This window comes from Oncorhynchus tshawytscha, unplaced genomic scaffold (assembly GCF_018296145.1).
Source record: "Oncorhynchus tshawytscha isolate Ot180627B unplaced genomic scaffold, Otsh_v2.0 Un_contig_4859_pilon_pilon, whole genome shotgun sequence".
NCBI classification, from domain to species: Eukaryota; Metazoa; Chordata; class Actinopteri; order Salmoniformes; family Salmonidae; genus Oncorhynchus; species Oncorhynchus tshawytscha.
The window spans coordinates 24,422-37,500 of record NW_024609389.1 but is presented as its reverse complement, the minus strand read 5'-3'; the positions used below and the strand labels follow the sequence as shown (position 1 = coordinate 37,500).

Sequence of the window (13,079 nt, the reverse complement as noted above, 5' to 3'; positions counted from 1 at the left end):
TATAATGCACTAAACAGGGATCTGTTTGTGAAAAACCCTCTGTGCTGCTGACACAGTTCCTCCTCTGCTCCAAAGCCACCCAGACAGCCAATAAACAAGGCCCACACACACAGGCCACTCCCTAACGCTTAAACTCTAAAACTCCCCAACACTACACATGGAAACACCCCACACACACAGGCCACTCTCTAATGCTTACACTCTAAAACCAGAACTCACCAACACTACACATGTAAACCCCAAACACACACACATACCACATGAACCTTCTCTCCATTACTCTCCACTCGCCCGCTCTCTCTGCCTCACTGACAGACAGGGCTCAGCCAAGAGACTCTCCTTCTGTCCTCCTCTCCCTCTCTGCCTCACTGACAGACAGGGCTCAGCCAAGAGACTCCTTCTGTCCTCCTCTCCCTCTCTCTCCCTGCCTCACTGACAGACAGGGCTCAGCCAAGATACTCTCCTTCTGTCCTACTCTCCTTCTGTCCTCCTCTCTCTCCTTCAGGGCTCCTCCAAGAGACTCTCCTTCTGTCCTCCTCCCTCTCTCCCCTGCCTCACTGACAGACAGGGCTCAGCCAAGAGACTCTCCTTCTGTCCTCCTCTCCGTCTCCCTCTCTCCCTGTTTCACTGACAGACAGGGCTCAGCCAAGAGACTCTCCTTCTGTCCTCCTCTCCGTCTCCCTCTCTCCCTGTTTCACTGACAGACAGGGCTCAGCCAAGAGACTCTCCTTCTGTCCTCCTCTCCGTCTCCCTCTCTCCCTGCCTCACTGACAGACAGGGCTCAGCCAAGAGACTCTCCTTCTGTCCTCCTCTCCGTCTCCCTCTCTCCCTGTTTCACTGACAGACAGGGCTCAGCCAAGAGACTCTCCTTCTGTCCTCCTCTCCATCTCCCTCTCTCTCCCTGTTTCACTGACAGACAGGGCTCAGCCAAGAGACTCTCCTTCTGTCCTCCTCTCCCTCTCACTATATTGTTGTCCCTCAACCCCTCCCTCAGCCCCTCCCTCTCCATTTCTGTCTCTCTCTACGACTTCAGGAGAATTTGAAGCTGCCCAGCTGTACTGTGCTCTGCTACATTTACTTCACACACACACACACACACACACACACCACACACACACACATTGTATAACTGTTACAACAGAAACTAAACAGAGAGAGAAGAGAGACAGGCCTGAACAGAGAGAAGAGAAAGAGAGAAGGGGAAAGAGGGTGAAGGAGAGAGGAAACAGAAACCTAGAGAGAGAGAGAGCATGATAGAACGAGTGCAGATTTGGCTAGTGGGGTTTGTGCCTCTTGTTGGTGAGAACTCATGAACATAGGAGAAAGGGAGAAATAACAAAAACACAGTGTCAATCCCCCCCTCCCCCTCTCTTTGGCTGACACATTCTCCCCTCAGACAGACTGCATCAGCCCTCCCCCTCAGACAGACAGACAGACTGCATCCCCTCAGACCCTCCCCAGACAGACAGACAGACAGCACCGGCCTCCCCTCAGACAGACAGACTGCATCGGACCCTCCCCCCTCAGACAGACGGACAGAATCAGACAGACAGACAGACTGCATCGGCCCTCAGACAGACGGACAGAATCGCCCCCTCAGACAGACGGACAGAATCGGACAGACGGACAGAATCAGACAGACGGACAGAATCGGCCCTCAGACAGACGGACAGACTGCATCGGCCTCAGACAGACGGACAGAATCGGACAGACCAGAATCGGCCCTCAGACAGACGGACAGAATCGGCCCTCAGACAGACGGACAGAATCGGCCCTCAGACAGACGGACAGAATCGGCCCTCAGAGACAGACGGACAGAATCGGCCCTCAGACAGACGGACAGAATCGGCCCTCAGACAGACGGACAGAATCGGCCCTCAGACAGACGGACAGAATCGGCCCTCAGACAGACGGACAGAATCGGCCCTCAGACAGACGGACAGAATCGGCCCTCAGACAGAGAATCGGCCCTCAGACAGACGGACAGAATCGGCCCTCAGACAGACGGACAGAATCGGCCCTCAGACAGACGGACAGAATCGGCCCTCAGACAGACGGACAGAATCGGCCCTCAGACAGACGGACTTAGAAATCTACAAACAAACAAAATTACCTGTCCCTGGTCTGGTTCATTCTGAATGGTCTTAAACACCTCGGTCCTCCTTGATAGACTATTTACCTCCCCCATAAACATACAGATATACATCTATCTACTCTGGGTCTGTGTATTAATATCTAGAAGAAATAGATCCTGTCTAAAGTGACAATAATCCTCTCCATGCAAAGTGATTGTGTCCCAAATGGCCCTCTATCAGGAGGAGAGGAGGAGGAATCAGACAGACTAACCCCTCTATCAGGAGGAGGAATCAGACAGACTAACCCCTCTATCAGGAGGAGGAATCAGACAGACTAACCCCTCTATCAGGAGGAGGAATCAGACAGACTAACCCCTCTATCAGGAGGAGGAATCAGACAGACTAACCCCTCTATCAGGAGGAGGAATACAGACAGAATCAGACAGACTAAACCCCTCTATCAGGAGGAGAATCAGAATCCCCTCTAGGAGGAGGAATACAGAGACTAAACCCCTCTATCAGGAGGAGGAATACAGACAGACTAACCCCTCTATCAGGAGGAGGAATACAGACAGACTAACCCCTCTATCAGGAGGAGGAATCAGACAGACTAACCCCTCTATCAGGAGGAGGAATCAGACAGACTAACCCCTCTATCAGGAGGAGGAATCAGGAGGAGGAGGAATCAGACAGACTAACCCCTCTATCAGGAGGAGGAATCAGACAGACTAACCCCTCATCAGGAGGAGGAATCAGACAGACTAACCCCTCTATCAGGAGGAGGAATCAGACAGACTAAGGAGGAGGAATCAGACAGACTAACCCCTCTATCAGGAGGAGGAATCAGACAGACTAACCCCTCTATCAGGAGGAATCAGACAGACTAACCCCTCTATCAGGAGGAGGAATCAGACAGACTAACCCCTCTATCAGGAGGAGGAATCAGACAGACTAACCCCTCTATCAGGAGGAGGAATCAGACAGACTAACCCCTCTATCAGGAGGAGGAATCAGACAGACTAACCCCTCTATCAGGAGGAGGAATCAGACAGACTAACCCCTCTATCAGGAGGAGAGGAGGAGGAATCAGACAGACTAACCCCTCTATCAGGAGGAGAGGAGGAGGAATCAGACAGACTAACCCCTCTATCAGGAGGAGAGGAGGAGGAATCAGACAGACTAAACCCCTCTATCGGGAGGAGAGGAGGAGGAATCAGACAGACTAACCCCTCTATCAGGAGAGGAGGAGGAATCAGACAGACTAACCCCTCTATCGGGAGGAGAGGAGGAGGAATCAGACAGACTAAACCCCTCTATCGGGAGGAGAGGAGGAGGAATCAGACTAAACCCCTCTATCGGGAGGAGAGGAGGAGGAATCAGACAGACTAACCCCTCTATCAGAAGGAGAGGAATCAGACAGACTAACCCCTCTATCAGGAGGAATCACAGACTAAACCCCTCTATCAGGAGGAGAGGAATCAGACAAGACAGACTAACCCCTCTATCAGGAGGAGAGGAGGAATCAGACAGACTAGGGGTAAGGATGAAGGAGGGGCAGAGAGAGGAGAGGGGTAGAGGTAAGGATGAAGGAGGGGCAGAGAGAGGAGGGGAAGGAGAGAGAGGGGCAGGGAGGAGAGGGAAGGATGAAGGAGGGGCAGAGAGAGGAGGAGAGGGAAGGATGAAGGAGGGGCAGAGGGGGGGGTAGACCTCAAGGAGAAGGAGGGATGAAGGAGGAAGGATGAAGGAGGGGCAGAGAGAGGAGAGGGGTAGAGGGAAGGATGAAGGAGGGGCAGAGAGAGGTAGAGGGAAGGATGCAGAAAGGGAAGAGAGTAGAGGTACAGATGACCTTCAAGGAGGAGAGGAGTGGAGGAGGGGTACAGACAGGGGACCTCCAATGAGGAGAGGAGTGGAACAGACAGGGGACCTTCAAGGAGGAGAGGAGGAGGGGAACAGACAGAGGGCCTTCAAGGAGGAGAGGAGGAGGGGAACAGACAGAGGATCCTTCAAGGAGGAGAGGAGGAGGGGAACAGACAGGGGACCTTCAAGGAGGAGAGGAGGAGGGGAACAGACAGAGGGCCTTCAAGGAGGAGAGGAGGGAGGAGGGGAACAGACAGAGGATCTTCAAGGAGGAGAGTAGAGGGGAGAGGGATCAATAGCCCTCAGCCCTAGTGCAGGTGACCAGCGTGGGAAGACTGACAGGCTTCACACACACAGACAGATAAGATGTTCTATTGAGGAACCTAGACATCTAGTACAGCATGTAGGGAATAGGGTGCTATTTGGAACTCATCTAGTGCAGCATGTAGGGAATAGGGTGCTATTTGGAACTCATGTAGTGCAGCATGTAGGGAATAGGGTGCTATTTGGAACTCATATAGTGCAGCATGTAGGGAATAGGGTGCTATTTGGAACTCATATAGTGCAGCATGTAGGGAATAGGGTGCTATTTGGAACTCATATAGTGCAGCATGTAGGGAATAGGGTGCTATTTGGAACTCATCTAGTGCAGCATGTAGGGAATAGGGTGCTATTTGGTACTCATATAGTGCAGCATGTAGGGAATAGGGTGCTATTTGGAACTCATCTAGTGCAGCATGTAGGGAATAGGGTGCTATTTGGAACTCATATAGTGCAGCATGTAGGGAATAGGGTGCTATTTGGAACTCATCTAGTGCAGCATGTAGGGAATAGGGTGCTATTTGGAACTCATGTAGTGCAGCATGTAGGTGAATAGGGTGCTATTTGGAACTCTGTGCAGCATGTAGGGTGGGTGCTATTTGGAACTCATATAGTGCAGCATGTAGGGAATAGGGTGCTATTTGGTACTCATCTAGTGCAGCATGTAGGGAATAGGGTGCTATTTGGAACTCATATAGTGCAGCATGTAGGGAATAGGGTGCTATTTGGAACTCATCTAGTGCAGCATGTAGGGAATAGGGTGCTATTTGGTACTCATCTAGTGCAGCATGTAGGGAATAGGGTGCTATTTGGAAGCCATGTAGTGAGCCTGAGAAACAGATGCTGTAGATGTGGGTGCTATAGACGAACACACACAGAGCAGTCCTAAGCTTGTTCTCAGGAACCTCCTCCTTATTAAAACACAAGTGGATGTGGAGAAGGACATCTGGTGCACACGGCTGGATGTGAAGGGGTTCTTATTCTCTGACATGGGCACGAGGGGGTAGGGGTGGGGGGTAGAGGATATGGGGAAATGAGGAAACAGGCCTTCCAGGACAACACACACGCTGTGAATGCACATCCTGCTACACACACACACAGGAACTTGTGACTTGGCAGTGTGTGTGTGTGTGTGTGTGTGTGTGTGTGTGTGTATGTGTGTGTGTGTGTGTGTAGGGAATGTGTGTAGGTGTGTGTGTAGGTGTGTGTGTGTGTGTGTGTGTGTAGGTGTGTGTGTGTGTGTGTGTGTGTGTGTGTAGGTGTGTATGTGTGTAGGTGTGTATATGTGTGTGTGTGTGTGTGTCTGTGTGTGTAGGTGTATATGTGTGTGTGTGTAGGTGTATATGTGTGTGTGTGTAGGTGTGTGTGTGTGTGTAGGTGTGTGTATATGTGTGTGGTGTGTGTATATATGTGTGTGTGTGTGTGTGTGTATATGTGTGTAGGTGTGTGTATGTGTGTGTAGGTGTGTGTGTGTGTGTGTAGGTGTGTGTAGGTGTGTGTAGGTGTGTGTAGGTGTGTGTAGGTGTGTGTAGGTGTGTGTAGGTGTGTGTAGGTGTGTGTAGGTGTGTGTAGGTGTGTGTAGGTGTGTGTAGGTGTGTGTAGGTGTGTGTAGGTGTGTGTAGGTGTGTGTAGGTGTGTGTAGGTGTGTGTAGGTGTGTGTGTGTGTGTGTGTGTGTGTCTTTCAGTCAGTCATCCACCTCTCCAGATCGAAATCCGTTCGGACACCAATGTCCATTCCAACAATCAATGTACGCAATTCTGACACAGATATTGAGCTACTGTTTAACCACAGACCTCGGATCAGCTTCTCTCCCCCAACCATTAGATACTAATTTAACCACAGACCTAGGACCAGCTTCTCTCCCCCAACCATTAATTTAACCATTAGACACTAATTTAACCACAGACCTAGGATCAGCTTCTCTCCCCCAACCATGTCTCTCCTCTCCTCCATCCCCCTATCCCTACTGTCATAGTACTAATCCTAATCCCCCTATCCCTACTGTCATCATGTCTCTCCTCCATCCCCCTATCCCTACCATGTCTCTCCTCCATCCCCCTATCCCTACTGTCATGTCTCTCCTCCATCCCCCTATCCCTACTGTCATCATGTCTCTCCTCCATCCCCCTATCCCTACTGTCATCATGTCTCTCCTCCATCCCCCTATCCCTACTGTCATCATGTCTCTCCTCCATCCCCCTATCCCTACTGTCATCATGTCTCTCCTCCATCCCCCTATCCCTACTGTCATCATGTCTCTCCTCCATCCCCCCTATCCCTACTGTCATGTCTCTCCTCCATCCCCCTATCCCTACTGTCATCATGTCTCTCCTCCATCCCCCTATCCCTACTGTCATCATGTCTCTCCTCCATCCCCCCCCTATCCCTACTGTCATCATGTCTCTCCTCCATCCCCCTATCCCTACTGTCATCATGTCTCTCCTCCATCCCCCTATCCCTACTGTCATCATGTCTCTCCTCCATCCCCCTATCCCTATCCCTCATCATGTCTCTCCTCCATCCCCCTATCCCTACTGTCATCATCTCTCCTCCATCCCCCTATCCCTACTGTCATCATGTCTCTCCTCCATCCCCCCCTATCCCTACTGTCATCATGTCTCTCCTCCATCCCCCTATCCCTACTGTCATCATGTCTCTCCTCCATCCCCCTATCCCTATCCCTACCCCAGTGTCATCATGTCTCTCCTCCATCCCCCTATCCCTACTGTCATCATGTCTCTCCTCCATCCCCCTATCCCTACTGTCATCATGTCTCTCCTCCATCCCCCTATCCCTACTGTCATCATGTCTCTCCTCCATCCCCCCCCAATCCCTACTGTCATCATGTCTCTCCTCCATCCCCCTATCCCTACTGTCATCATGTCTCTCCTCCATCCCCCCCTATCCCTACTGTCATCATGTCTCTCCTCCATCCCCCTATCCCTACTGTCATCATGTCTCTCCTCCATCCCCCCTATCCCTACTGTCATGTCTCTCCATCCATCCCCCTATCCCTACTGTCATCATGTCTCTCCTCCATCCCCCTGTCCCTATCCCTACCCCCTGTCATCATGTCTCTCCTCCATCCCCCTATCCCTACTGTCATCATGTCTCTCCTCCATCCCCCTATCCCTACTGTCATCATGTCTCTCCTCCATCCCCCTATCCCTACTGTCATCATGTCTCTCCTCCATCCCCCTATCCCTACTGTCATCATGTCTCTCCTCCATCCCCCTATCCCTACTGTCATCATGTCTCTCCTCCATCCCCCTATCCCTACTGTCATCATGTCTCTCCTCCATCCCCCTATCCCTACTGTCATCATGTCTCTCCTCCATCCCCCTATCCCTACTGTCATCATGTCTCTCCTCCATCCCCCTATCCCTACTGTCATCATGTCTCTCCTCCATCCCCCTATCCCTACTGTCATCATGTCTCTCCTCCATCCCCCCCCTATCCCTACTGTCATCATGTCTCTCCTCCATCCCCCTATCCCTACTGTCATCATGTCTCTCCTCCATCCCCCTATCCCTACTGTCATCATGTCTCTCCTCCATCCCCCTATCCCTACTGTCATCATGTCTCTCCTCCATCCCCCTATCCCTACTGTCATCATGTCTCTCCTCCATCCCCCCCTATCCCTACTGTCATCATGTCTCTCCTCCATCCCCCTATCCCTACTGTCATCATGTCTCTCCTCCATCCCCCCTATCCCTACTGTCATCATGTCTCTCCCTCTCTCCTCCACCCCCATGTTCTTTCTCCTCTTGTCCAGAGTGCTCTCTCTCTCTCAAGCCTGTCTGTGTATGTTGTCCTCCCCACTTCAAACACAAAGCTGATTGTGAATCCCTGGTAGCGCTACACTGTGTGTGTGTGTGTAGTGTTAAACTCAGAGCAGCTCGTACTGACATCCACTCTCCCAGACAGGTATTTCCAGTCCCAGCATACCATTCGCTGTTGCTTAACACACACACACACCTGAATACAGCTGCAACGTAAAACACTCAAACACACTCAGCATCATTTCATCACTGAATACGAGCAGAATGAGGTAGTGTGTGCGTGCTGGGGAGTTCAGTGTACAGTCTAGAGGGAAAGACTCTCCACAGGTCCTGTTCACTATCGAGCAGAAAGTCTATACAGTGAAACAGTGTTTTCTGGTTCAGTACACGGGCCACTGTGTGAAAGTTATTTATATTTTACAGACACCCTTCCATATAGCCTAGTTACTATGGCAACTGTCAAACTTTTTTCTTTTTTTCCCCACCTTTATTTAACCAGGTAGGCTAGTTGAGAACACCTTTATTTAACCAGGTAGGCTAGTTGAGAACACCTTTATTTAACCAGGTAGGCTAGTTGAGAACACCTTTATTTAACCAGGTAGGCTAGTTGAGAACAAGTTTTCATTTGCAACTGTGACCTGGCCAAGATAAAGCATAGCAGTGTGAACAGACAACACAGAGTTACACATGGAGTAAACAATTAACAAGTCAATAACACAGTAGAAAAAAAGGGGGAGTCTATATACAATGTGTGCAAAAGGCACAATGCCCCCCCCCTCTACCAATCCAGCTAGAATGTAAACTTTATTTTTATTATTTTACCTTTATTTAACTAGGCAAGTCAGTTAATTAAGAACAAATTATTATTTACAACGACGGCCTACCGCAGCCGACGTTGGGCCGATTGTATGGGACGGCCGGTTGTGATACAGCATGGAATCGAACCAGGGTCTGTAGTAACACCTCTAGCACTGAGATACAGTGCCTTAGACAGCTGAACCAGGGTCTGTAGTGACACCTCTAGCAGGGAGATACAGTGCCTTAGACCGCTGAACCAGGGTCTGTAGTGACACCTCTAGCAGGGAGATACAGTGCCTTAGACCGCTGTGATACAGCATGGAATCGAACCAGGGTCTGTAGTGACACCTCTAGCAGGGAGATAGTGCCTTGATACAGCCTGGAATCCCAGGGTCTGTAGTGACACCTCTAGCAGGGAGATAGTGTCTTCGACCCGACGGCCTACACACAGTCACCCGGTCTGTAGTGACACAGTCACCCGAGGGAGACACAGTCACCCGACGGCCTACACACAGTCACCCGACGGCCTACACAGTCACCCGACGGTCACCCACCCGACAGGCCTACACACAGTCACCCGACGGCCTACACACAGTCACCCGACAGCCTACACACAGTCACCCGACAGCCTACACAGTCACCCGTCACACAGTCACCCGACAGCCTACACACAGTCACCCGACAGCCTACACACAGTCACCCGACAGCCTACACACAGTCACCCGACAGCCTACACACAGTCACCCGACAGCCTACACACAGTCACCCGACAGCCTACACACAGTCACCCGACAGCCTACACACAGTCACCCGACAGCCTACACACAGTCACCCGACAGCCTACACACAGTCACCCGACAGCCTACACACAGTCACCCGACAGCCTACACACAGTCACCCGACAGCCTACACACAGTCACCCGACAGCCTACACACAGTCACCCGACAGCCTACACACAGTCACCCGACAGCCTACACACAGTCACCCGACAGCCTACACACACAGTCACCCAGACAGCCTACACACAGTCACCCGACAGCCTACACACAGTCACCCGACAGCCTACACACAGTCACCCGACAGCCTACACACAGTCACCCGACAGCCTACACACAGTCACCCGACAGCCTACACACAGTCACCCGACAGCCTACACACAGTCACCCGACAGCCTACACACAGTCACCCGACAGCCTACACACAGTCACCCGACAGCCTACACACAGTCACCCGACAGCCTACACACAGTCATCCGACGGCCTACACACAGTCATCCGACGGCCTACACACAGTCATCCGACGGCCTACACACAGTCATCCGACGGCCTACACACAGTCATCCGACGGCCTACACACAGTCATCCGACGGCCTACACACAGTCATCCGACGGCCTACACACAGTCATCTGACGGCCTACACACAGTCACCCGACGGCCTAGACACAGTAGAGAGAGGAACAGGCGGAGAGAGAGACAGACAGACTAGAGTTCATCTCAGTGCATCTTGGCAGCATCATGCACAAAGCTAAATGTAGGGTGTGTGGTGTGTTACAGACTGCTTGTTCCATGTAACTACTATGTAATAAACCATCTAGCTGCAGCTCTGTGGCAGCACATAACAGTGTCTACTTAATTAGAATAGAACTAATGTGCAGTCACACACACACACACACATTACCATGCCAACACGATATAGCTGCCTGCCTAGCCCCTCCCCCCCCTGCTCTCCCTTTCAGAAGCTGATCCTTAGTGCATTAAACCAGATCGAGTTCTCTGTCTCTCCCCACTGCCCCTCTCTTTCTCTGCCTGGCTATTCTCTGACACACACTGTTGTGTGCCATCACAGAAACACACTCATTTCCTCTGTCTCCGGACACAAGAGGCTACAACAGAGCAGATTCTCTAGATGGTCGGGTCAAGGATAGTCGACACACAAGACACTAGACAAGAACACAGAAATGAGAGCACTGCTGAGGAAGGGAGAGAATGCTTACCTGCGGGTGAGATGCGATGTGCTCCAGGCGGTCCCGACTGCCTCTGAGCGCCGGGGGAGACGTTAGGGGCTCGTATGCTGTGCTGCTCCGTGTGGTGGCTGTGAGCTCCAAGGGGTGAGCAACCAGAGTTGTGCTGCTGTTGATGATGCTGCTGGCTGTGGTGATGGTGATGATGGTGGTTAGGTCCGTTTCCCCCGTTGGCATTAATCCCGGGGCCGGTCGCACCATACTGCTGGTAGAATCCAGACCGAGAACGCGATCGAGTCCTGGGCGGCTCCATGGCCATTTGATAGGGGTGGTGATGGAAGAAAGATGAGGCGAGGGGGGAGGACGTGGGAGGGGATTGCGGAGGAGAACCGTTGGAGTTGGAAGAACGAAGCGGCAGAAATCCCCTAGCGCCGCTGGTCTGACTGTAGCTGGCTACTAGTCCTCCCCTGCCCCCCTCGGCGCCCCCGTATTCTGTTCGCTCCTGCGACTCGGCTACTGCCCCCGCAACGTCACATAAATTACCCCCTTTTGGTACGGGCTCCGGGGTGGAGGGCAGTCGGGAGAAAATACAGGGTTCCTGAGTCGTCAGTTGACCCGTGGCTGCGATTGGCATTTCCTTTTGGTGGTTTCCTCGTTTTCTTTTCTGTCGTTCTCTGTATTCCCCAGTTTCCTCACCAGAAAATCTCTTTCTTTCTAAAAAAATAATAATAAAATACAACTTTGGAACATACAGCTGATGACTTTTTGGAGAAAGTAACGTTATAGCAAACTAATCAGCCTAAAAACAACAACCGGGTTTAAAAGGCTTCTCATTGAAAGCTGTTGTTTATAACTACGTAGCTTTTCAAATGTCAAACTATTTTGTGACATAGCTTTCAGGAAACTCCCAAACTCTGTCTCATGGATCACACATAAATACAACTGAGCTCGTCTCTTTTCACAGAAACATGTATCCAACTCTCAACTTTCACTTTATAAATATATACATTTGTTTTTTTAATTGGTAAACTACAGCGGTTCAATGTTTTCTAGGAATAGACTAACTTTAGTTTATTCAGCTAGCTAACTGGGTACAGTGTACTTCCGTGACAACCGCCCAGGGCACCGTATCCCGTAGCGACATGGCTAACTAGCATGCTAACTCACAACAACACACGGTTTTAGCACCGATACTCGGTTACAACAAACTACCAGTCGTAACAAACTACACAGATCATTCGTGGCCCTGTCTAAACGTTGTGTAAAGTTTTGTTGCGGGGGGTTAGTTTTGATAGTTTGAGTGAGTACGTCGTTAACTTATTCAGACAGTTAGCTAGAATAGTTAGCATATTAGCTAGAATAGTTAGCTAGAATAGTTAGCTAGAATAGTTAGCATATTAGCTAGAATAGTTAGAATAGTTAGCTAGAATAGTTAGCTAGAATAGTTAGCTAGAATAGTTAGCTAGAATAGTTAGCTAGAATAGTTAGCTAGAATAGTTAGCTAGAATAGTTAGCTAGAATAGTTAGCATATTAGCCAACGAACCAACCCTTCCTCCCACAGAGAGAAAACCAAACTAACTAAGTCACCCATGTCTTCAAATTCCCTTTAAAAAACGTCCCTGGTTACCAGTGTTGTTCAACAAAAACAAAAAAATAGCGTATAAACTCACCATGAGTAGCTCATGTCAGCTAGTTAAATGTAAAGCTAGTACTGAATTTAAATCAATTTAGTTTTAGTTCCCGTCAGTCCCAAACCGAGAGAGAAAGCGTTTTCCAACCGGAGAAGCCCGGTCACCGCCAGAGGGAATAGACCGAATGAAAAGTGTCGGATATCAAATATCAAAAAGAGAAGAAAAAAAAGACTAAATTAGATTTAATTCGAGCTAAAAAGTGGGATTTACACCTCTTCGTTCGGCGTTGAGAAAACACCCGTTTGTTCCCCACGATAGGATGTTTTTCTTTAGGTGACTTACCTTTAAATAACACGCTACGGTCTCTACTGTATTCGCGAACGGCGACCAGTCGGTAATATTGTGGCTCCGTTGTGTTTATGGACGTTGGCGTGAATCCGCTCGACGTCAACGTCAAATGTGACGCACCGCGTCAAAAAGCACAAGTCGGATTTCAACCCAGGCCGGACTAATCAATAGCAGAATTTTTTTTAATTAATTATTTTTTTCGATATTTAAACCCCCCGAAAATCATCTGGGTACCGTGGGTCGTCAATGGATTTCTATTGCAATTATTTTTGGGGGATTACAGTGAAGGGAATCGTTTCAATA

The 13,079-nt window shown here is 50.2% G+C and overlaps 1 protein-coding gene across 3 annotated transcripts in view; it reads right to left on the bottom strand.

Annotated features, from left to right (window-relative positions):
• The window catches only part of rnf38 (ring finger protein 38), a 44,554-nt gene extending 31,685 nt beyond the window's left edge, over window positions 1-12,869 (bottom strand). For 2 of the 3 annotated variants that reach the window (XM_042315108.1, XM_042315110.1), the window contains exons 1-2: window positions 12,771-12,869; window positions 10,830-11,510 (exon numbers count right to left, since the gene is read on the bottom strand). In XM_042315108.1, the coding sequence (XP_042171042.1) occupies window positions 10,830-11,430 (601 nt within the window). In that variant the 5' untranslated portion in view covers window positions 11,431-11,510; window positions 12,771-12,869. The other variant, XM_042315109.1, reaches the window with a different exon arrangement.
• Between the last annotated feature and the right edge of the window lie 210 nt (window positions 12,870-13,079).